General features: G+C 44.1%; 2 protein-coding genes across 2 annotated transcripts in view; one reads left to right on the top strand and one right to left on the bottom strand.

Moving 5' to 3' along the window:
* LOC109883084 (microtubule-associated serine/threonine-protein kinase 1) overlaps positions 1–2048 on the bottom strand; it is a 59321-nt gene extending 57273 nt beyond the window's left edge. The window contains exon 1 of the mRNA XM_031827718.1: positions 1239–2048. Coding sequence (XP_031683578.1) covers positions 1239–1277 — 39 coding nt within the window. The 5' untranslated portion in view covers positions 1278–2048. The remainder of the gene's footprint in view (positions 1–1238) is intronic.
* A 13923-nt stretch (positions 2049–15971) lies between these two features.
* Positions 15972–24153, top strand: LOC109883085 (riboflavin-binding protein). The gene is made up of 6 exons (XM_031827717.1): positions 15972–16214; positions 16983–17190; positions 17348–17441; positions 17654–17782; positions 17912–18008; positions 22496–24153. Exons 2-6 carry the CDS (start codon positions 17028–17030, stop codon positions 22865–22867), a joined length of 855 nt encoding a protein of 284 aa, XP_031683577.1. The 5' UTR covers positions 15972–16214; positions 16983–17027; the 3' UTR covers positions 22868–24153.
* Positions 24154–25975: the final 1822 nt, after the last annotated feature.

Below are 25975 nucleotides of genomic sequence, written 5' to 3'. Positions count from 1 at the left end.
TTCATGTTAGTCATGTTGAAGCAGTGCATTATGGGGCTGGCCTTTGACCTGCCCTCTGTGGGAGTGGGGTGTGTCACCATATGGCGCAGAGAGATGAGAGATGCGCCAGAAGGGGAATTTTAAACAGACACTAACGGTTGTGAGAGTGGCTGGGATGATGAGACTCCAGGGAGATGAGCTGTTGGATGAATCTGAAGGATGGTCATCCAGACACTATCCATCCTCATAAACACACAGAGAGAAGCACACTGGCATACACACACATCTTCCTTATGCACATTCATGACTCATGCTTGTTGTTGAGACATGTAGATGTTTCTAGTTGTCACCCGATGTCACTAGTTTGCTTTGCCCTATGTTTTACTTCACACACACATCCACTGTTTGTTTGCTGTTGTGTTTGTGCTGTTGCCAGTGTCTTCTGTCTGTGTTGTCCATTTTGTGTTACATTGCCATTTGCCAGGCCATCATTGTAATTAATGATTTGTTCTTAATTGAATTGCCTGGTAAAATAAAGGTAAAATAAAAAATAAAATACTGTGAAGTCAAGCATATGTGCACTGACATAGACCCCACCACACATGATGGAATTGAAAGAGTTGACGATGCCATGAGGTGGATTTTCCCAGCACAATAAAGAAACTGAGTAATGGTCAACCCCAGTCTCTCCATTCCCAGCTCTCTATCCTCCCTCCTCTTCATCACTATACTGCCCAGCCCTAATCAGGCCCTAAGGCACTCTGCCTGCCTGCCTGCCCGCCTGGCTGACCGCTCAGCTCAGTTCACTTGACTGAATCACGTTCCAAGGGGGAGGGGGTGACCCGTACTTAACCAGGCTACTTCATAATGGATGAACACGTCGGCTTTAGTAATATGTACATGTCATATCAATATGCATGGCGGTACATTTTCATTATGGAGATATTACCTTGAATGGCATTATAGACATAGAGTCGCCAAGTATCTTATGAATATGACCTCTGCTGAGATACATTAAATCAAGATTTCTGTGGCTGAGCATATGAAGTCATAAATGCATAACACAGTTGTTATAACACATGCTCTAAAAAGGATGTTATGTGTGGGTAATTGGTTATTAACATATTAGCCTAAAAATTGTATTGAACATAATCTCAATTCAATGGCACATTCTGTACGATTTCTATTGACATGAGTGTAGCCTACATGGAACTAACTGTCAATTAGAGACTATCAAACACATTACACCCGGACCTCACCTGCAGCCTCCGACGCCGAATTATCCCCGAGTCATCCATGTTGTAATAAGGCGCAGTCGGATGGGGAATTCCCCAAAACAGCCCCCTGACCCTTCACTTGTTTCGGTTTCGACCCAAACAACTCTGCGGCATCCACTGGCTGTCCGGTTCTCACTCAAATAACACAGCCGAGACGGCGGCGTTGCTCACTTCGAGCCAAAGCTCACAGTGCGCGTGTAGTGTCACGTTGAGGAACCGCTTGAAAACCACCAAATGCCAGGATGTCCCGTAGCATCTGAAACGAGCAGGGTCTTCGGGCTTTTACGTCTCTAAAATAAAGTTATTCCGCTGTAGCCTATAGGTTAATTAAATGATTAAGTAAATCCCCATGTTGATAGTCGACTGTCACCTTCACTTCTTCCGGTTGTTTTTAGAGCATCTTTGTGCACCACCAACAATGTCTTTAGAGACTTCACTTGCAATATAGTCTACTGCACCAATTCTTTGGCGGTGTCTAAAATAAGTTACACCTACAGCATTAAATGTTCACAATACACCAGAATGTTCATTTCGCGGTTGATGCTGCTTGAACAACGGTGCGTGACGTGCAAAGATGCTTCCTCGAGCTCAGTTAGTCCCGTTGACATTGTCGCTGATTCGCCCAGGAATCCATCCACTTCTTTGGACTCCCAAGGCAACAGTCCATGACATAACAAAACACATCGTCTTTCCGCTCAACCTTTAAAAATTCGAGAGAATGTTCTTCTCCCTGGCTGCATATCGTGGTCCATTCATTATTCCACCTTCACTTCCTTTGATAACGGACGACAATAGCGCGATATCTGTAACCCTTCCGTGCCCGGGATTCCCTCACGCCCCTCCTCCACGCGCAATCCGCAACCGGGCCAGTGTGATGAATTTAACATACCTCTCTTCTCGCCACAGGTAAATGGGGAGAATAAAAAGGATAATATGGGGTGAACTACTTCATTGTTGGGCAACGATGAGAACCGCATGCTTGTGAACGGCCATACTGGTCATTTAGGACCATGGACAGCGCCACGTAGCCTACGAATGAGTGCCTTAGCGTTTAGATAGTTTTACTGTGAGCCATTGCATTGTCATAATTGTTTTACCAGCTTTACAATCAAAATGTTGTACATTGTATACGATATACAGTACCACTCAAAAGTTTGGACACACCTACTCATTCAAGGGTTTTTCTTTATTTGTACTATTTTCTACATTGTAGAATAATAGAGAAACCATTGAAACTATGAAATAACACAAATGGAATCATGTAGTAACCAAAAAAGTGTTAAACAAAACAAAATATATTTTAGATTTGAGACTTTTCAAAGTAGCCACCCTTTGCCTTGATGACAGCTTTGCACAGTCTTGGCATTCTCTCAACCAGCTTCACCTGGAATGCTTTTTCAACAGTCTTGAAGGAGTTCCCATATATGCTGAGCACTTGTTGGCTGTTTTTCCTTCACTCTGCGGTCCAACTCATTCCAAATCATCTCAATTGGGTTGAGGTCAGGTGATTGTGAAGGCCAGGTCATCTGATGCAGCACTACATCACTCTCCTTCTTGGTAAAATAGCCCTAACACAACCTGGAGGTGTGTTGGGTCATTGTCCTGTTGAAAAATAAATGATAGTCCCACTAAGCACAAACCAGATGGGATGGCGTATTGCTGCAGAATGCTGTGGTAGCCATGTTGGTTAGGTGTGCCTTGAATTCTAAATAAGTCACAGTGTCACCAGCAAAGCACCACCACACCTCCTCCTCCATGGTTCGCCTTGGGAACAACACGTGCAAAGATCATCTGTTCACCTACTCTGCGTCTCACAAAGATACAGCGGTTGGAACCAAAAATCTCAAATTTGGATTCATCAGACCAAAGGACAGATTTCCACCGCTCGTGTTTCTTGGCCCAAGCAAGTTTCTTCTTATTATTGGTGTCCTTTAGTAGTGGTTTCTTTGCAGCAATTCGACCATGAAGGTCTGATTCACGTAGTCTCCTCTGAAAAGTTGATGTTGAGATGTGTCTGTTACTTGAACTCTGTGAAGCATTTATTTTGACTGCAATTTCTGAGGCTGGTAACTAATGAACTAATCCTCTGCAGCAGAGGTAACTTTGGGTCTCCTTCCTGTGGCGGTCCTCATTAGAGCCAGTTTCATAATAGCACTTAGTGGTTTTGCGACTGCACGTGTAGAAACTTTCAAAGTTCTTAACATTTTCTCGATTGATTGACTGTCATGTCTTTTTGCTTATTTGAGCTGTTCTTGCCATAATATGGACTTGGTATTTTACCAAATAGGGCTATCTTCTGTATACCACCCCTACATTGTCACAACACAACTGATTAGTTAAAACGCATTAAGAAGGAACGAAATTCCAAAAATGAACTTTTAACAAGGCACACCTGTTTATATACAGTGCCATGCGAAAGTATTCGCCCCCCTTGAATTTTGCGGCCTTTTGCCACATTTCAGGCTTCAAACATAAAGATATAAAACTGTATTTTTTTGTGAAGAATCAACAACAAGTGGGACACAATCATGAAGTGGAATGACATTTATTGGATATTTCAAACTTTTTTAACAAATCAAAAACTGAAAAATTGGGCGTGCAAAATTATTCAGCCCCCTTAAGTTAATACTTTGTAGCGCCACCTTTTGCTGCGATTACAGCTGTAAGTCGCTTGGGGTATGTCTCTATCAGTTTTGCACATCGAGAGACTGACATTTTTCCCCATTCCTCCTTGCAAAACAGCTCGAGCTCAGTGAGGTTGGATGGAGAGCATTTGTGAACAGTAGTTTTCAGTTCTTTCCACAGATTCTCGATTGGATTCAGGTCTGGACTTTGACTTGGCCATTCTAACACCTGGATATGTTTATTTTTGAACCATTCCATTGTAGATTTTGCTTTATGTTTTGGATCATTGTCTTGTTGGAAGACAAATCTCTGTCCCAGTCTCAGGTCTTTTGCAGACTCCATCAGGTTTTCTTCCAGAAAGGTCCTGTATTTGGCTCCATCCATCTTCCCATCAATTTTAACCATCTTCCCTGTCCCTGCTGAAGAAAAGCAGGCCCAAACCATGATGCTGCCACCACCATGTTTGACAGTGGGGATGATGTGTTCAGGGTGATGAGCTGTGTTGCTTTTACGCCAAACATAACGTTTTGCATTGTTGCCAAAAGGTTCAATTTTGGTTTCATCTGACCAGAGCACCTTCTTCCACATGTTTGGTGTGTCTCCCAGGTGGCTTGTGGCAAACTTTAAATGACACTTTTTATGGATATCTTTAAGAAATGGCTTTCTTCTTGCCACTCTTCCATAAAGGCCAGATTTGTGCAATATATGACTGATTGTTGTCCTATGGACAGAGTCTCCCACCTCAGCTGTAGATCTCTGCAGTTCATCCAGAGTGATCATGGGCCTCTTGGCTGCATCTCTGATCAGTCTTCTCCTTGTATGAGCTGAAAGTTTAGAGGGACGGCCAGGTCTTGGTAGATTTGCAGTGGTCTGATACTCCTTCCATTTCAATATTATCGCTTGCACAGTGCTCCTTGGGATGTTTAAAGCTTGGGAAATCTTTTTGTATCCAAATCCTGCTTTAAACTTCTTCACAACAGTATCTCGGACCTGCCTGGTGTGTTCCTTGTTCTTCATGATGCTCTCTGCGCTTTTAACGGACCTCTGAGACTATCACAGTGCAAGTGCATTTATACGGAGACTTGATTACACACAGGTGGATTGTATTTATCATCATTAGTCATGTAGGTCAACATTGGATCATTCAGAGATCCTCACTGAACTTCTGGAGAGAGTTTGCTGCACTGAAAGTAAAGGGGCTGAATAATTTTGCACGCCCAATTTTGCAGTTTTTGATTTATTAAAAAAGTTTGAAATATCCAATAAATGTCGTTCCACTTCATGATTGTGTCCCACTTGTTGTTCATTCTTCACAAAAAAATACAGTTTTATATCTTTATGTTTGAAGCCTGAAATGTGGCAAAAGGTCGTAAAGTTCAAGGGGGCCGAATACTTTCGCAAGGCACTGTAAATGCATTCCAGGTGACTACCTCATGAAGCTGGTTGAGAGAATGCCAAGAGTGTGCAAAGCTGTCATCAAGGCAAAGGGTGGAGAAGAATTTCAAATATAAAATATATTTTAGGTTACTACATGATTCCATATGTGTTAATTCATAGTTTTGATGTCTTCACTATTATTCTACAATGTAGAAAATAGTTTAAAAAATAAAGAAAAACCCTGGAAAGAGTAGGTGTGTCCAAACGTTTGACTGGTACTGTATATATTTATCCTTTCGCAATATCTGTTCATGGTGTATGTTGGTCTCAAAAGCTCAAATCAGGAGACCATGCGAATGGAATCCAGTAAGTCTACTGACCCGCTGTTGATCAAGCATGGATCATCTTTATCATGCATGGCATACCCAGGATTTAACCCCCCTAGGTACGACTGATCATTCCTGGCCCATTTCCAATATCGTTAGGTCCTGGTTATTGATCAATCGGCCTATGTGCAGCAAACAGGTTAGATCTCAAACATTTCTCATCCACTTTTTGAATGAATTAGAATGAACGACTAGAGGGCTGGGAGCTGAAACTTTTGAATGTCTCTCTCCATCAGAAAAATGCTTGAGTGGAGAGAATGTTTTACTCGTGGTTTGGTGCCCTCAACATTTGTGAACAAACTGAAACAGACAGTCAGACAGTGCATGACCTGAGTGAAAAGAAGGAGCACAAACAATGGCCAATGTTTGCCCTTGGACAGTTGGCCATTGGATAGATCTACAGATCTACTATAATGAGTTCCTCCCATCATATTTGTTTGCCTGGGATGATGATGAGGGACAGATGGGTTGCCCTTTGGCAGAGAGAGGTTGCGTAATGCTTTGCGATCAAGGATTAGGACTTTCACGCTGTTTTCATGTAACATATGGTCGGTCCGAGTGTATGGCCCACGCAATGATGACCTCACCCTCAGCCCAGACATAGCCAGCCCACAGAGCAACACTGCACCACACACACACACACACACAGTCCAGCTAGACCATCCCGTCCAAACAAATATACTGTAATCAATTTAAATGTATTCAACAGATTACTTCTCCACATAGAATTGTGATGCCACTTGAATTAGTACATTGTGCTCATAATGCAAAATCATGGAGAAAGGCTGTGGTAAGCAGGCTTTGATTCATTTGATTAAATAGCAACCATCAGGGCTTTCTGGCTGGCTGGCACGCTTTCCTAATGCTGATGGCTGCTCTTTATGTTCCAATTCTATCCAGCCAACATCCACCTAACAGAGACAAACACTCACAACACAATCAGGTAAGCCATTATCAGGAAGCCATTCCCTCACCCAAACCCTGTAGCACCTCATCCACTCCACTCAGTGAAATCCTCAGGCATCTCTACTGCTGTGGTGCCTTCAGACATACTGCAGGTACTGTATTGATTATTGCTCCTTGTTGCTTTAACTCGTCTGACCGATAGACCCTGCAAGATGCCCTGCACGGCAGGTAAAAGTCTGGTGGGCATACAGTACATTCAGAAAGTATTCAGACGCTTTGACTTTTTCCACATTTTGTAACATTACAGCCTTATTCTAAAATGGATTAAATACACATTTTACTTCATCAATCTACACACAATAACCCGTAATGACAAAAACTGTTTTTTAGAAAAACAGAAATACCTTATTTACTTAAGTATTCAGACCCTTTGCTGTGAGAATTGAAATTAAGCTCAGGTGCATCCTGTTTCCATTGATCATCCTTGAGACGTTTCTACAACTTGATTGGAGTCCACCTGTGGTAAATTCAATTGATTGGTCATGATTTGGAAAGGCACCAACCTGTCTATATAAGGTCCCACAGTTGACAGTGCATGTCAGAGCAAAAACCAAGCCAAATTAGTCTCTGTAGAGCTCCAAGACAGGATTGTGTCGAGGCACAGATCTGGTGAAGGGTACCAACATATTTTGGCAGTACAGAAGGGCCCATGAACACATTGGCCTCCATCATTCTTAAATGGAAGATGTTTGGAACCACCAAGACTCTTTCTAGCGCTGGCCACCTGGTCAAGGGCCTTGGTCAGGGGAGTGACCAAGAACCCGATGGTCACTCTGATAGAGCTCCAGACTTCCCCCGTGGAGATGGGAGAACTTTTCAGAAGGACAACCATCTCTGAAGCACTCCACCAATCAGGCCTTTATGGCAGAGTGAGCAGACGGATGCCAAAGAAGTGGGTCACAGTTTCCACACACACATACACACACACACACACATACACACACACCGCCTGCGTGGAAAGAATCCCCAGAGGATCATCATTAAGAGGCAACAGACGTGGCTCTGGACTTCAGAGAACACATTCAGCCACACAGGGGGCTTGTTCCAATGCCAAGGCATGAGGAGTGTAAACATCACATAAACGAGGGGATGAGAGGGAGGAGAGGAGAATAGACAGAGATAAAAACACAACTGATGTTGGCAGTTATTTTTCCCTCTTCCTCTCTGAACCATCCATTGACATTCCCATAGGAACATCAGTTTCCTTGTTTCTCTTTTCCTTGCTTTTCCCAAACCACTGTAACCTTAGACCAGACTGTTCTATACTCAATCCGAGTATTCCTAATGAGTAGTTTCATTTTATTACATTTTGAAGAGGGGGTGAACTATAGTTTCATACCACAGCCGCTGTGGAGGGACATGAGTCTGGTAAACAAGACCAGCTTCACTGTAATAAAACCCAACTGTGCCACTGCCACCAAGTGGTGACATGTGACAGTGCAGCAAAGTTGTCGCACCTATTTTAACAGCACTGAGTGGACCCATGCTGGCCTTCTCCCAGTGAGAAGTGACTGACAATATATTTTGCATAGGAAATCCATGAGGCAATAAAAGGATCAAGCAGTTTAATGTAAACCAGTCTTCAGGCAGTCTTTCAGTTATTGTTCATGGTGGTACAGTCAGATCTGGATTGGCCTGCTTTGTATCATACAATTGCAGGTGACACACTGCCCCATCATAGAGTCACTAACAAATCAAAGTCACAGTAAAAAGTATCCTATCTATTCTCTGTCTGTCTGTCTGTCTTTCTCTCTTTCTCTTTCTTTCTCTATCTTTCTCTCTCTTTCTCTCTCTCTCACGCACATGTCCCCCCCACCCAAGCATTAAGAAGATCCCCCACCCAAGCACTAACCAGATGATGTCATTACTAGATGATGACAGAAGGCATGGTGGGTAATCCGTGTGGTCAGCGTGTCTGTGTCTGAGTCAGGAGGTGAGTCCCCTCTGCTAAACCAATGGATGAGCCCAGCAGGATGCCATTACTGTAAGCTCTGATCAGCACCACAGTCATCACCCACTGTTAGGGGCAGCCACTCTAAGATGATTGGTCAAACACACACACACAGACACAGGCGCACACACACACATCTCAAATGGCTCACAACCAACCAGCCAGGGACTGAGGGAACAGCCTGCCTGGCCTAATGACCATGGCTCCTTTCTTTTGGGTAGCTAGGTATTCTCCTGGATCAGACTCTTTTTACTGTAACAGAGATAACTGCAGACGGTAACCGTAAACCCATATGTGCCAGATAACTGTATTAGAGATCCAGGTAAATTAGTCCTTGTTCCTGACTGACAGGGGATTTCAAGGCAGGATTTGCCCTGGTCACGTTGGGGTCTTACAATCTTTATTTATGGGACATTCTGGTTAAAAAAAGAAACAACTTTCCTTATGAGAGAGGTTTTTCTGTCACTCTTTTAAGCCAACTTCTAAAGAGAACCTCCTTTTCATGTATAATTCATAGTTACTTAGCTCAGGCAGAAGGCAGTACACAATATACCAGAGATAACAGGCAACAACAAAGACAGACACAGCAAACATCATTAGAAGAAAGTGTTTTCAGAGAGCAAACTGAGATAGATTAAAGTCTTAGTGCAATGTTTGTGTGTGAGTGTGTGTGTGTCACTGTGGAGTAGAAAACAATGTTTAGCACTGTTGCCAAGTGGCTCTGCAGGCACTGTGAGTGAAACATGGCGATCAGAATAGATGTCATACACAGCATGTATATAGGATGTACTACTTCCCTGTTGATTTGATGACCACAGAGACAGCTGGAGTTATGGTCTCCCTGGACACCTGCTGTCACACTCACACACATACATGCAGACTTTACACTCACACTCTGTTCCTGTCCAACTAAGCCTATTAAATAGAAGCAGAGGGTCAGTGTGTGAATCTGTTTGAGAGCGTGTGACGGCGTGAGAAAAACAGTACCCTGCTGCAGTAACAGGCTTAGAAGTGATAATGCCCCACTGACCCACTGAACATAGGTCACAGGGGTGTTCCATCCAAACAAGTCTTTCTCAGTTTTTTTCCGGTTCCACTCATTTCATTAACAGTGGTTACAGCCTGCCCCTCGTCTACAACAGTGAATGATGATGAATGCCAAAACAAAGTGTGATCAGCATGCATACGGCTGGTCGCACTCCAGAGATGGCAGAGAGGGGGAGGTCAGTGTGGCGTATTGATCTGTTCTCTCTGAGGTTTCAATGTAAAGGTAGAGTTATGGGACAAACAGGGCCTTACGAGAGGACGCTCCCCTCCAATCCATCTACAGGAGACGAGATTGAGTGCAGAGACTGCTCGTAATACAAACATGAATCTGTCTGCATACTGTCTCATGCAAGCTACGTTGAGTGTACAAAACATTAGGAACACCTTCCAAATGTTGAGTTACACCCCCACAGCCTGAATTTGTTGGGGCATGGACTCTACAAGGTGTCGAAAACATTACACAGGGATGCTGGCTCATGTTGACTCCAATGCTTCCCACAATTGTGACAAGATGGCTGGATGTCCTTTGGGTGGTGGACCATTCTTGATACACGTCAAACTGTTGAGCGTGAAAAACCCAGCAGCTTTGCAGTTCTTGACACACTCAAACCGTTGCGCCTGGCACCTACTACCATACCCCGTTCAAAGCCACTTAAATATTTTGTCTTGACTCTTTACCCTCTGAATAGCACACATACACAATCCATGTCTCAATTGGCTCCAAAAAATATTATTTAACCTGTCTCCTCCCCTTCATCTACAATGATTGAAGTGGTGACATAAATAAATGATCATAGCTTTCACTTGGATTCACCTGGTCAGTCTATATCATGGAAAGAGCAGGTGTTCCTAATGTTTTGTACACTCAGTGTATCTTCCCTGTGTGTACACACAGACAGACACTCTGGAGCTATACTCTCAAATAACAGTCACAACCCTGTGGGTGCATAAATGTTACCAAGATTCTGTAGGCATTAAGGTGTGTTGGGAGTGATGAAAATAAAGAGAGAGAGAGAGAGAGAGAGAGAGAGAGAGAGTGTGTGTGTGTGTGTGTGTGTGTGTGTGTGTGTGTGTGTGTGTGTGTGTGTGTGTGTGTGTGTGTGTCAGTGCACTTCTGTCGAAATCAGATCTGATTATTACTCATTGATTATTTCTCTCTGTTCATCACTCCCTCTTTCTCTGAGCCTGTCTGTCACGGAAAGGAAATGAAAAAAGATACTCTTGGAAAGCGTAAAATGTCTACCGCCTCCTCCGGCCAAGTCATAGGCTGGATGGATGCCAAAAGAAGATGAAAAAGACAATGAAAAAGCCTTGCTCCCCCACTCTCATTTGTACAGATACATTGTTTTATTGAAAACAAACTTCATCCATGTAACCATATGATATGCTCTGTTGTAGACAGAGTCCAATAATATCCCTGTTGGTTGTTTAGAGACACAGTATATAGGCAATCCCATTAAGAAAAGAATGGGAGGTAAGTTAGTATAGGCCTTGGCCCCATGGAGTGGGGGGGGTAAACAGAGCTAGGTTGGCCTGACCTGTTGTTGTTAGGTCACAGGCTCTTTCGGAAGGCTGTGGTGCTGTCTACGGTTCCTGATTTAGGTACTGGAGTAGAGGCAGTATAATGTTGGGTGGGACTTTTGTTCAGAAAATAGATGAATGGATAGCACCTCTTTGGCAGGACTCTCTAATGCAGTTACAACCTTTCGATCCTTTGCTAAGGAGCCGATGGCAATTGTACATGTCCAGACATGGGCTTATCTGTCACCAATCCTGTCAACGCAGCAGGTCAGGGTGCTTAGCTAATTTGGAAGATTTTACATATCATGACATGTAAACAAAACACTGCATATATTAGAGCACTGAAACAGATGCCAAGTTCAGGACAACTCAGAAACTCATATTTATAATATGAGTACATTTTTTTTGTGTTGCACTTCCTATTGGTTGATTCGGACACTTTCCAATAGGGAAACTCGAACCTCACCTTTCTACGAGTTTCCAAGTCAGAAATGTAGGGAGTTTCCAAGTTCCGAGGCAACTTGTCTTGAATACGACAAGAAGGTTAGAAGCATAGTCTTACATCAGATAGAGTGTTGAGTTCACCTGCACAAATGGTACTTTCAAGACAACCCGGAAACTCTGAACTTCTGAATTAAAATGTGGGTCTGTTTTTTTGCGCAGAGCTTGATATTGGTAGATTTTTTTCTGATACTTTCCAATTGGGAAACTCTGAGCTCATCTTTCCACAACGTGTTTCCAAGTCGGACATTTCTAAGTTTCCGAGTTCTGAGTTGTCTTGAACGCAGCAGGATATCGGTTGAGGGGCAAGCGTTGCATAGGAGTGACGCCATCTGACATAAAATAATGCGCGTTCAAATCATGTCGGGGACTCTAAATATATCCTTCCTACTGGGAAAAATGCACGTACATGATGGTATGATGTCTGGACTGCGATCTTTCCAACATCATGCACCACTGAAAATGGCAACAAACATGGTGTCTGCTGTCAACACGATTTCTGCTGTCAATCGTGAGAATGGTTCTTGCGTACCTTCCGAGCCTCGAGCACGTCAACGCTCCAAGTCGGTCCTCCGAATTTGAAGTAATTTCTCCGATCAGTCCGACATGACGTTAACGCCGCATTAGAAGCACATCCGTCCTGAACAGGTGTCTGTCTACAAGACAGCCAGGTGAGCTACTAATCCGGTAGGCCTCTAAGAAAGCGTTTCTGGTAAGCCTCTAAGAAAGCGTTTCAGTCCAGACACTCCACAAAATTTCAGCCACTACCGAGAGCAGACATTGATAACATCTCACAATCCGTCGTTGCCTCCGACACCCACTTCCAGAGGAGGGGATGGAGCATTGCACCCCGGGGCGCCTCTTCCCAATTAGTGGGGAGCACTAACACAGCAATGCATTTCAACGTTATACTGAACCCCCCCTGATGGACCTCAGGTGTTTTTGAGGTCATCGGGCTGAGAATAACCCTACAAAGTGTAATAACATAGTACAACCACAGGGTGGGAGTCTTGCCATTAGATTATGCTTCAGTTGTGCTTCAAACCAATGCGCCATGCTCTACAAACGGACACACACACATACTCTTTATTTTCATCACACCCAACACACCTTAATGAAACATGGTGACATTAAAGCACCCAGGTTGTTGTGACCTTTATTTACAGCCTAAATGATATATATATTTTTAAATCCTCCACAATCTACACACAATACACAATCATGACAAAGCGAAAACAAGTTTTCATTTTTTTTGCAAATGTATTATAAAGACGGGGGAAAAAACGTATTTACAGAACTATTCAGACCCTTTACTATGAGACTCCAAATTGAGCTTAGGTGCATCCTGTTTCCATTGATCATCCTTGAGACATTTCTACAACTTGATTGGAGGTTCACCTGTTGTAAATTCAATTGATTGGACATGATTTGGAAAGGCACACACCTGTCTATATAAGGTCCCACAGATTACTGTGCATGTCAACGCAAAAACCAAGCCATGAGGTCGAAGGAATTGTCCGTAGAGCTCCGGGACAGGATTATGTTGAGGCACAGATCTGAGGAAGGGTTCCAGAACATTTCTGCAGCATTGAAGGTCCCCAAGAACACAGTGGCCTCCATCATTCTTAAATGAAAGAAGTTTGGAAACACCAAGACTCTGCCTAGAGCTGGCTGCCTGGCCAAACTGAGTAATCGGGGGAAAAGAGCCTTAGTCAGGAAGGTGTCAAAGAACCCGATGGTCACTCTGATAGAGCTCTAGAGTTCGTCTGTGGAGATGGGAGAACCTTTCAGAAGGACAACCATCTCTGCAGCACTCCACCAATCAGGCCTTTGTGGTAGAATGGCCATATGGAAGCCACTCCTCAGTAAAAGGCACATGACAGCCCGCTTGGAGTTTGGCAAAACCAAGATTGAACTCTTTGGCCTGAATGCCAAGTGTCACTTCTGGAGGAAACCTGGCACCATCCCTACGGTGAAGCATGATGGTGGCAGCTGTGGGGATGTTTTTCAGCGGCAGGGACTGGGAGACTAGTCAGGATCGAGGCAAAGATGAACGGAGCAAAGTACAGAGAGATCCTTGATGAAAACCTGCACCAGAGCACTCAAGACCACAGACTGGGGCAAAGCTTCAACTTTCAACAGGACATTGACCCTAAGCACACGCCAAGAGTTGCTTCGGGACAAGTCTCTGAATGTCCTTGAGTGGCCCAGCCAGAGCCCGGACTTGAACCCAATTGAACATCTCTGGAGGGAACTGAAAATAGCTGTGCAGCAACGCTCCCCATCCAACCTGACAGAGCTTGAGAGGATCTGCAGAGGAGAATGGGAGAAACTCAGCCAAATACAGGTGTGCCAAGCGTCATACCCAAGAAGCGTCATACCCAAGAAGACTGAGTGAAGGGTCTGAATACTTATGTAAATTTGATTTCCGTTTTATACCTGTTGTTGTCTTGTCATTATGGGGTATTGTGTGTAGATTGAAGAGTAAAAAAACCAACTACATATTATTTTTAATAAGGCTGTAACCTACAAAAATGTGTAGAAAGTCAAGGAGTCTGAATACTTTCCGAAGGCACTGTATATAAAGAGTTTCTTTTTTTTATCATATAAAGTATGTAACGCTATCAATATTCTGTAATTTCACAGAATATTTTTCAGATTATTTCTAGGGTCCAGTCTTGAGGAAGTAATACTCAGGCCACATTCTGTTGGCCTGGAATTCCAATCCGTCTGTATTTCACTTGTCATTGCGTGAGAGGTCAGGTTGTGTGTAGCCTCTCTTAGCTTACATAATCACACTACACAGCCTCTGCAAAGCAACACAGACTACACTAATATTTTTTATTTGTTTGGAAATTCAAAAGGGGGACTATGAGATTAGTATTTTGAGTTGTCTTCCCCTTTACTTGTCCACCACTCTTAAACCGATCAGAAAACAAAAGCCTAAGAAATGGGTCAGTGGATCAAAGCAAAGAATGTCTTGCAATTAGCGAGACAACAAGGATCACTACACTGTTTGCCAACTCTAGGACTGGTTCCCGGCAACCTCGCGGTTAATTAAAAACAACAGTTCACAGCAATGCAAATCTCTGTCCCCCATTTCATTGGTCCCTGAATAGCTCCCACACAAAGGATATCATTATTCGCCTTCTAATAGCCAAATGGAAATGGTTTCTGTCTGCCTCTCGCCACCTCATCCCCTGATTATGAAACTGTCTGGTGAATTTGGGCCCATGTGAGGCAAATGTGTAGAATCCTCCTCCTATAGGATGATATGAATCTAGGCATTCTATAGGTCTACTATGTGTTATTGCTCCATTAAGCTCCATCCTTTTCTTCTATGAATACACTTGAACTCAATACTGTACAATGGACTTATATAAGACTCAAGGTATTGCACACCAATGCTACCAAACCCAATAATGTCAATGGATCAGAATGTCATTATCTTACTCCCATATCTTATTGTCATATCTCATTGTCATATCTTATTGTTACATCATTTCAGGGTCTTGGTTTTAGGCAATCGTATCTAGGCCACAAGGAACTCCATCTGCTGTGAAGAGGCCAAAAGGCTAGTGACGACACAGGGAGTCTGGGGCAGGGATTAGTTGGCACCCCGGGTCTGAGGGGGTGAGAGATTACAGGACAAGAGTACAGGACAGGATGAGACTGGGCAAAGTGTCTGTTCGGATCTTTATTTTCACCAACATACAGTAGGTCACACAGGCCCAAACATCAAAACATTGAAACAAATGTATGCCTCATTGCAAAAATAAATGGAGTGCGGATTTTGCTGCAAGTGGCAGATTGAAGTTATTTGTGGGGCAATGGTTGTCAGAAGGGAGATGTATTCCAATGCTCTCAGCATATCATACAGTATCAAATCTCATCCTTCACCTCCCCTTCACACAAAGCCCTGAGCTCTGGGTTTGTGGGAGGAGGGGAGGACAGGTGACTCAGCACTTGTGGAGGATGCACTTATACCAAGGACAACGCCGAGCCAACATGTTCATATAGGAACCAATCAATTTGATGAATCCAATGACAACCATATCCTGGTGTTTTTCAGTAACTGGTGCTTGATACAGAATGACAGTACGTTTGATACAGAATGACACTATCTGGACATGATATGCTCAGGACAAATCATATTACATGGTACAATACTGGATGGGAATACCTCCACACATATCTTTCTAATGTATATGATAGAAATTAGTGTGTGTGTGTGTGTGTGTGTGTGTGTGTGTGTGTGTGTGTGTGTGTGTGTGTGTGTGTGTGTGTGTGTGTGTGTGTGTGTGTGTGTGTGTGTGTGTGTGTGTGTGTGTGATATGGATTACCAGCAAGCGGGAGGTCAGAGGAGGAGGAGGTGGGGGAGGTGGCCAGGGGCTTAGATATCCTTCAGTTAAACCAGTGAGAAACTGTCGTGCTGCCCCTGTGAAGAAGTGATCATAACAAGCATTCAGCCCGGAGGAAGAGCTGCGTAGAGTGGTGCTGATTCGACGACGATTCCAAAGCTGAGGAGACACGTCGCACAAGACCAAGCAGAATTAAAAGGAAAACGGTTTCTCCCACCGACAGGTAGGCTAAGGCAGGCGAGGCGTAAAGTATTTTTGTCGATAGTGGAAAATAAACAAATGGACACAGATTGCAAACTACGCAGTTGGGATGTTGTGGTGTTAAATCTTGCCATTCCCGTTAATTTGTTTAAAGCTAATCAAACATGGTTTTACAGTAGCCTATCTTTGCATTTGTTCAAATCTTAATTATTTTGTTGTGAAATTATTAGTTGATAGTTGAGTTTGTCAGGTATGGTCATCGTTTTACTGAAAGAAAGTCAGTCATTTGTAGGTTTGTAGCTGATAGCCTACATACAGACGACCTACAATAAGTAGCCTACATTGTTATACATCTAACAACGCGATTTGTAAACTCTGAAATGTGATAAACATGTCTGTAACTCATGTTCTATAAAATAGTTAAATGGAAGTTCATAAGAAAATACTATATTTAGGATTTAATCAGGTTTTGTTATGCATGCCTAGCGTTATCCAATGGCTAGATAGGCTATAGCTTAATATTTCACAGGCTGTGTCATACATCACACCAATCCTTGAACCTCCTTAATTAGGCTAGATGCTCCACGGCACGTCATTGAATTCAAACTATGTTATGGACAGACTAGACAGTCTTTGATCAGTGGTGGTTGATCTTACTCCTTTTTTAGGGAAACATTCTCTTTAGTGCTATAGGCAATAGGGAAACATTCAAATGTCACATTATTTTAAAAACTGGTCTTCATATTATATGGTTCACTGAACCCGCTTGTCTCCCGCTCCGCTGTCCAAGGTCCTGATTATAGCCGGCTAGCTGAACGTATCGCAGGTTGAAGAAATGGCTATCACGTCAAACTCCCTGCCATTGGTCTGTGCATATTTAGCGGCTACCCTGATTGGTCGCATTTTGTGTTTGGAGGGGGCGTGTCTACAGGACGGTAGACAGAAGACCACGCCCAGCCAGGAACCTCACCTGAAAGAGTGCACAATCTATGCTGAGAGTGAGTGAGAGCACTGTGCTTTTTAAAGACAACAACATGCATCGTCAAACCATGATAAAGAGAGAAAACTGCTGTTGGAAGTCTAAATCCTCAATCCTCCTATGAGATGAGGTGTCTCCCCATGGTCATATCCTATCCATATCTGTTCTCTCATCAGATGCATGTTGTTCAGAGGATGACATCCAGGATCTTAATCCCATGACCAGTGAGAAGAACAGCCCCTGGGACAAGTGTGGGAAACTGAGCCCGAAGTAAGTCTGCAATTTACAGCGGCCTTTGATCATGACTAGCTGATATAACCAATATTTTCAATCTATCACATCAAAGCCAATAGCCAACAAAGACAACACCATTGCACTGCTGGAGCAAAGAGAGAGTTATGTGCTGTGGTCTACCCCCTCTCTCTCTCTCTCTCTCTCTCTCTCTCTCTCTCTCTCTCTCTCTCATCCATCTCTATGACCAGGTGTGAGGACTTCCTGAAGCGTGTGACCTGTTTCTACCGTTGTTCCCCTGATGCAGCCCGCTGGCCACACTCTCACCTCCAGTCCTCCATGCAGGCCGTGCCACTGTGCCACAGCTTCTGCCGTGACTGGTGAGCTCACTACAATAATCTAGGGTCCCCAATGTAAACTGTACTGAAGGCTCTGCGCTAGTCACATCATCCAGCAGTATCAAATGTTGATCTGTCATCTGGTCATTGTAACAAAACATTTTTCTTCAGGTATGAGGCCTGCAGGATGGACATGACATGTGCTCGTAACTGGGCCAGAGACCCAAGAGGACAGAACTGCACTGGGAACTGTGTGCCGTATCAACAGGTAGGCTGTTGATTGGATGGGCAGCAGCCAGTATCATGGGAGGGAGCCATGTTGAGTTGGCTGTAATGCTGTGTTGAGCTGTGTTTTAACCTTGCTATAAATATATATGTATTTTGTATTCAAAAAGAGATATTTAGACTCAACGATTCGTTTCTTTGAGGAAGTTAAGAACCGTCCTAGTCTCTTTCTCCAGCTGTGTCTCTTATGATAGAGCTGTAGGAAGATAGAGAAACATGGCATTCAGGGACACCTGGCATAGCAAAGAATCATGGTAGTATAGCTGAGTCAGTGTTAGTTGTACTGGTACTGCTGGTCTCAGTGGTCAGTGAGGGGTTAAGGACACAAAGCCTGGCTCAGTGGAATAAAGGAGGGGCTCTGCCAGGGGCGGACTGGGACCAGAAATTGGCCCTGGCATTTCTAACAAACCTGCCAATTTCTTTCCTTGAGGGCCCCACACGGGCCCATTTAAAAAAAAAATTGAGGCCCCCACACCAGCCCATTTCTTTCCTCAAGGCCCCCATTATTAGCCAGATAATGATTATTTTGCGCAAAAAAATCAAGTTAGACAGGCCCAATGTGATAAAAAATGATCCAGCCAATCTGGCATTTGTTCAGAATGCCAGATGGACAGTCCGCCCCTGGGCTCTGCTCTGTACTGCTCCACTGAACAGAGGAGGATATAAAAAGAGGCAGAGTGACCCAGGGCTTGTGTACAGCTGGGACCAACTGTGAACCTCCCAGTCACACACAAACATGCACGCACACCAGAGGCTGATGGGAGGAGATGTAAGGGGACGTGCTCATTGTAATGGCTGTATTGGAATGAATGGAATGGTACCAAACACATCAAACACACAAAAAAATAATGGTTTCATTGATTCCATTCCAGTCATTACACTGAGCCCGTCCTCCTTAAGCTCCACACACCATCCCCCTCTGACACACACACACACACACACACACACACATAATCAGTGGTTGGATGTGATGATGAGAGGTGACAGGAGTGTGTGTATGTTTATGTGGAAGAGGCAGGTCAGGGAACCACAAATATACCAAATAAAAACATAATTATTGTGAGGCCATTCAATTAAAGTTAATCTGTTCTGAATATGAGGGTCCTGCTATACGGAGACCTCCAAAAGACCCCAAAAGGAGGAGTCAGAATGTTTGAACAAAACAACTCACATCTAATAGAAATATTGTTTACACAATAACAATATTTTCACAGATTTATGCTATTCATTAGTTTGACTCTTTGCTTAAGAGCAACTGACTGAATGGAACTCAAATGAGGTTGGAAGCAATTTGTGTCCAGGCATTTTAATGACGGCTCTTTTAATGATCTTGAGCTGTTCAAAAAACAATTATTTTAACAAAGATAGTAAACAGGTTTGAGGTAAACAGTTTGTAGGTTAGACTGGAATGTTCAGTTTGGTTCCTCATCAGACAAAGGAATTGGGAATATAACTGCACCTCACCCATTCACATGTCCTCTCTAATCGAGCTGACAATGCTTCAGTCTGCCTCAGGGCCACTGTACACAGCACAGGCAGGATGCAAATAAATACACGGAAACACACACACTTGCATGTTGGCTACTGCACTCACATATAGGCTACACACACACACAAACACATGCACATACTGCATTCACACATAAGCTAGACACACACAAAAACATTTGTACATGCACACACAATACTGCACACACACGTACAAACCATCAAAACGTCCCCCTGGCCCTTCTCCCAGGATCCTCTCTGGCTTTCTCCCTCAACGTCTGTAAGCTCTGCTGGCTCCTCTCCATCGCCTCACTGGCCACAGCAATGTTCTGTGGCTTCTTAACATCATCAACAAGGAAACCAACACTCTCTTCACGCTCTCCACTCAAACACTGGTTCTGAAGTGGGCAGTGACTCTGCACTAACATGCACACAGACTGGCAAGCCTGTGTTGCGATAACAGCAGGTTGATGTTTATTGACATGAATCTTCTCCTTAAGGCAGAACTGAGCGATTTCCTCTAGATCCAGCCAACAGCAAAGTAAAAATATTGTATATATTGTAAAACTTCATGAAAACAAATGTAAGGTTAGGGTTAGGCACTAGGGTTAGGCACTAGGGTTGGGCACTAGGGTTGGGCACATGACCATGGCCACTCCAGGAGAGGAGGCTAGTAATAAGACCAGCTAGCTATCTGCTGCACAGCAACAGCGCTGTCCTTCTAACACAGTCAATATAGCAGTGCTTCCTAAATGTTCTGAGTGACTCATTCACTCCTTATCCCTCAGACAGACAGAATGAGAGAGGGGAGGGAGGAGAGAGGGGGAGAGGAGAGGGGTGAGAGGAGAGGAGGGAGGGAGGGAGGAGATAGGATAGGGGGAGGGAGGGAGGGAGGGAGGGAGGGAGGGAGGGAGGGAGGGAGGGAGGGAGGGAGGGAGGGAGGGAGGGAGGGAGGGAGGGAGGGAGGGAGGGAGGGAGGGAGGGAGGGAGGAGAGAGAGAGGGGCAGAGGAGATGGGGAGGGAGGAGAGAGGGGGAGGGAGGAGAGAGGAGAGAGGGGGAGAGGATATGGGGGAGGGAGGAGAGAGGAGAGGGGGAGGGAGGAGAGAGGAGAGAGGGGGAGAGGAGAGAGGAGAGGGGGGAGGGAGGAGAGAGGAGAGAGAAGAGGGGGGAAGGAGGAGAGAGGGGGAGAGGAGAGGGGGAGGGAGGAGAGAGGAGAGAGGAGGGAGGAGAGGGGGAGGAGAGAGGAGAGGGGGGAGGGAGGAGCAAGGAAAGTTGTAACGGTAGCACTTCTTACAAAGTGGTGATGACTCACTCTCCAGAGAATCAGAGCTTACAGATATAGGATCTTAATTTGACCTATAATGTCACAGCAAAATAAACATTCAGCAAAATAATTTAAATGCCTAGTCCATAATGTAGCTGGAGCTGTGGTTAAGCTATGATCTGGCCAAAAGTAGGCTACATGAAAAGTGTAATACTGTTAATATAATTGTGTGTTAGATTGGGTTATCAGTTCATTTAAATAAGAAAGCTCATCTGCATTCAAATCAAATCCAATTTATTTATATAGCCCTTCTTACATCAGCTGATATCTCAAAGTGTTGTACAGAAACCCAGCCTAAAACCCCAAACAGCAAGCAATGCAGGTGTAGAAGCACAGTGGCTAGGAAAAACTCCCTAGAAAGGCCAAAACCTAGGAAGAAACCTAGAGAGGAACCAGGCTATAAGGGGTGGCCAGTCCTCTTCTGGCTGTGCCGGGTGGAGATTATAATAGAACATGGCCAAGATGTTGAAATGTTCACAGTAGTTGTCGAGGGTGCAGCAAGTCAGCACCTCAGGAGTAAATGTCAGATTGCTTTTCATAGCCGATCATTAAGAGTATCTCTACCGCTCCTGCTGTCTCCAGAGAGTTGAAAACAGCAGGTCTATAATCACAGTAGTTGTCGAGGGTGCAGCAAGTCAGCACCTCAGGAGTAAATGTCAGTTTGCTTTTCATAGCCGATCATTAAGAGTATCTCTACCGCTCCTGCTGTCTCCAGAGAGTTGAACACAGCAGGTCTGGGACAGGTAGCACGTCCGGTGAACAGGTCAGGGTTCCATAGCCGCAGGCAGAACAGTTGAAACTGGAGCAGCAGCACGGCCAGGTGGACTGGGGACAGCAAGGAGTCAACATGCCAGGTAGTCCTGAGGCATGGTCCGAGGGCTCAGATCCTCAGAGAGAGAGAATTAGAGAGAGCATACTTAAATTCACACAGGACACCGGATAAGACAGGAGAAGTACTCCAGATATAACAAACTGACCCTAGCCCCCCGACACATAAACTACTGCAGCATAAATACTGGAGGCTGAGACAGGAGGGGTCAGGAGACACTGTGGCCCCATCCGATGATACCCCCAGACAGGGCCAAACAGGAAGGAGAAAAAAAACACCCACTCTGCCAAAGCACAGCCCCCACCGCTTGCGGTGCAAGAAAATTCTCAGCAAAAAAAGAGTGATCAAATTAAGATCCTACATCTGTAAATGTGTAGGCCCACGGTGTCTACCATTCTACTAATAAGCTTTTCCAATATCAAGCTTTTCTGAGAAATGTAGGCTTAGACTTCATTATGTTGTTTTTTTTGGCCCTAAAACCTGAATTTGGATTAAAGTGAAGGGGAAAACATATTTATTTCCCTCAATCAGCTGGCTTTTAGATGACAGAAGAAGCATGACCTTGTGTGCTGGTCCCCCATGTCTCCAAAAGCCTTTCTCTGTATGATGAGGGCACCAATGGATGGGTGAGAGAGAGATGGGAGTGGCAGCTGCTGCCTGGCAAATGCTTTGTTTTTTCAGAAAAGGTACATCTTTGTGTAATCAATAGTCCCAATTAAAATGAGTGCCTTAATCAGAGGTATAATTTGCAACACACAGAGAAGATAAGGGTCATATTGAATCTAATGTCAAACTACACCTCCAATGATTTCCTCTTTGCTACCACAGATGTACCAGCATGGCCGGGACCTGTGTGAGAGCCTGTGGGGGGACGCCTTCATGACGGTGGAGGATGAGGAGGAGGAACGGGAGGGGGGTGAGGGTATTAGCAATGGTAATGGTGGACGTCCCTGTGGATGCCTGACCCTCAGCCCCTCGGACAGGGAGGTGATCTCTGCCCTCAGGGTCCTGGAGGAAGACCCAGAGGAGCTGGACACCACCAAGAGTGGCTTGCCTCAGTACCGTGCCCCCTGCCACAAGCAGCCCAAGACCAAGTCTGTCACACTGCCCCTGCAGGCGCGGAGGAGCAACGGCAACATTGTGATGCGGAAACGCTCGGTCGTTGTGGATGATGTGGAGGGTAGTGGGAGTGGGCTGTAGATGAACTGACAGAATCTGATCTCTGAATCTGTAGCTCTGTCCCCAAGCTGGGGTTGTCATATCTCGCTCCTATAACTAACCTTACCTCACATACTGTACCTCTCATCATTACGCACCATTATAACCCATCAATCAAATGTTGCTTAGAGACGCACCATATTTTGAAGTAATACCAAACATATAAACCATTATGACATGACATGCCCTTAAATAATGTACGTAAATAATGTACGAATAGTGACATTGACCGTAACATTATTCTGAGAGGTTAAACAATCAACAGCTACAATCAAAGTGTATGACATCATGTTGTATTACAGTCTGTTGTTACATGGTACTTGGCCCAGGGACTGCAGTTGAAAATGAGCCGGCTGGCTAAAACTGGCACATTTATACAGTAGTAATGTTGATTAATGTCCACTGTCCCTGTAAAAGTAAATGTAATAAAGTAAAGTAGTTGCTAAAACAGGTGACACCATTCATGATCGCCATCAATGTTTGGCATGTAATTGTCAGTCATGTAAGCTCATTATTAACATATGTAGTCTTGCAGCTACATTAGTAGGCCTACAAATGAAAATATCTATCATCTTGTGAGGCGCCTGGGACTGCCTCGGTGCATATCATACTGTAGAGTTGTGTTTACCCATCAGTGGACTGCAGTAGTTTCTAAACTGCAGTTGTGTAACTTTACCATCAGACTAGGCATACAGGAGATATACGTATCCATACAGAAGCGTCCAAAATTCCTCTATTCCTCAATCCTAAACACCTTTTTTTTAGACATACCTGTACAACTCTCAACATGCTTGGCATATTTTACTATCGTGATATAACGTAATCTGTTTTCTTGTCATGAAATGTTTGATAGTGGAGGAGGGAGGTAGGGTGTTTGTGATGGTGGTGCACAGCCACATCATTAGAGTGGTTGCCATCCTGCAACCATAGGAGTCAGTCAGCTGTTAAAAATGATGAAGTATTTTATATAGCTGGAGGAAGTCTTGAATTTCAGAAAGAGAATCTGCGCAAAGGACAGACTTAGACTGCTGATGTAGAAACATGACTCATGCCAGTAAGGCTTTTGTGTTAGTATGATAATGCATCAGAACTCTATTCAGGCAATGCCATTCAAGATGCTGTGAAGTAGAATTAGAGCCAAACTCTATAGAATGTCTATAGAATGGAGGACCAAAAGGGAACCTGTTTGTCTGAGTGTGACATGAATACCTATTTGGGGTTCTTTTGTTTCTTGACATCCTCAATAAACACAGGATTTCAAAATCATTCCATTGGTGTTTTCTATTGTGTTGTTATTGCCAGATCAAAAGACATAGCAAATATGTGTTCTGTGTTCTCCATATGCAGCACTGTTTGACCTGTCACCTCAGGATAAGAACACTGTGTATTACAAGGATGATGTCATCACCAAACATGGCCGCAGGGTCAGTCCATATCTGATGTTCTCACCAGTCCAGCTCAAGCTGGCAGACAGCTTGACAGTTTGATTATGGGAGTGAATAAATATAGTATATGTATTGTTCAAATTACAAAGGCGCCACACCAGCAGTTAAAGCCTTCAATATGGTTGTTATAAAATAATAATGTCCCACTCAAATTAGCAGTATGAGACCACACTGTGTGTGTGTGTGTGTGTGTGTTTTTTTTCGGGGCTCCTGAGTGGCGTAGCGGTCTAAGGCACTGCATCTCAGTGCTAGAGGCGTCATTACAGACCCTGGTTCGATTCCAGGATGTATCACAACCGGCCGTGATTGGGAGTCCCATAGGGGGGCACACAATTGGCCCAGCGTCGTCCGGGTTTGGCCGGTGGAGGCCGTCATTGTAAATAAGAATTTGTTCTTAACTGACTTGTCTAGTTAAATAAAGGTCAAATAAATCAAATGTGTGTGTGTGCACTTGCAGGAGGCTAACACAAACAATACAGTAAAGTTGTGTGTCATTCCTGTCTAAAGGATAGACAGCAAAACACAGCCTGCTCCACCCTCTCCAATTCTGCTGCCTAAAGGATAGACAGCAAAACACAGCCTGCTTCACCCTCTCCAATTCTCCTGCCCATTATCAAGGCACACTCTCATCCCTTCCTTCTTCTGTATAATTCCTAGGATTGATAGATCATGTTTCTGCCCATGTACAGTACATTATAGGGAGATTATAAACAGAATGTACAGGCAACTACCAAAATAATGGAAATATTTGAGTAAATTAAGTATTTAAAGTATATTGAAAGCAGGTACTTCCACATAGGTGTGGTACCGGAGTTAATTAAGCATTTAACATTGCACCATCAAATCAAATCAAATCATATTGGTCACATACACATGGTTAGCAGATGTTAATGCGAGTGTAGCGAAATGCTTGTGCTTCTGGTTCTGACAGTGCAGTAATATCTAACAATTCCCCAACAACTACCTAATACACACAAATCTAAAGAGAGGAATAAGAATATGTACATATAAATATATGGATGAGCGGCACAGGCATGGTGCAGTAGATGGTATAAGGTACAGTATGTACATATGAGATGAGTAATGTAAGATAAGTAAACATTATTAAAGTGGCATCGTTTAAAGTGACTAGTGATCCATTTACTAATGTGGCCAGTGATATGAGTCTGTATGTATGCAGCAGCCTCAATAAGTTAGTGATTGCTGTTTAGCTGTCTCTCGGTCCCAGCTTTGATGCACCTGTACTGACCTCGCCTTCTGGATGGTAGCGGTGAACAGGCAGTGGCTTGGGTGGTTGTTGTCCTAGATTATCTTTTTGGCCTTCCTGTGACATTGGGTACTATAGATGTCTTGGAGGGCAGGTAGTTTGCCCTCTGTGATGCGTTTTGCAGACCGCACCACCCTCTGGAGAGCCTTGCGGTTGAGGGTGGTGCAGTTGCCGTACCAGGCGGTGATACAGCCTGACAGGATGCTCTCGATTGTGCACCTGTAAAGGTGTGTCAGGGTTTTTGGTGACAAGTCCAATTTTTTCAGCCTCCTGAGGTTGAAGAGGCGCTGTTGTGCCTTCTTCACCACACTGTCTGTGTGGGTGGACCATTTGAGCTTGTCTGTGATGTGTACGCAGAGGAACTTAACACTTTCAACC

The sequence above is a fragment of the Oncorhynchus kisutch genome, linkage group LG6, assembly GCF_002021735.2.
Source record: "Oncorhynchus kisutch isolate 150728-3 linkage group LG6, Okis_V2, whole genome shotgun sequence".
NCBI classification, from domain to species: domain Eukaryota; kingdom Metazoa; phylum Chordata; class Actinopteri; order Salmoniformes; family Salmonidae; genus Oncorhynchus; species Oncorhynchus kisutch.
The sequence above is the reverse complement of the archived record's forward strand: the minus strand, read 5'-3'. Positions and strand labels throughout refer to the sequence as shown.

What these genes read in the sequence shown, in the direction of transcription:
- LOC109883085 (XM_031827717.1), top strand. Translation starts at nt 17,028, where the DNA reads ATGGCTATCACGTCAAACTCCCTGCCATTGGTCTGTGCATATTTAGCG. An exon ending in TGTGGGAAACTGAGCCCGAA is followed by an intron (nt 17,442 to 17,653) that starts GTAAGTCTGCAA and finishes CTCTATGACCAG; the next exon opens with GTGTGAGGACTTCCTGAAGC. An exon ending in CACAGCTTCTGCCGTGACTG is followed by an intron (nt 17,783 to 17,911) that starts GTGAGCTCACTA and finishes ATTTTTCTTCAG; the next exon opens with GTATGAGGCCTGCAGGATGG.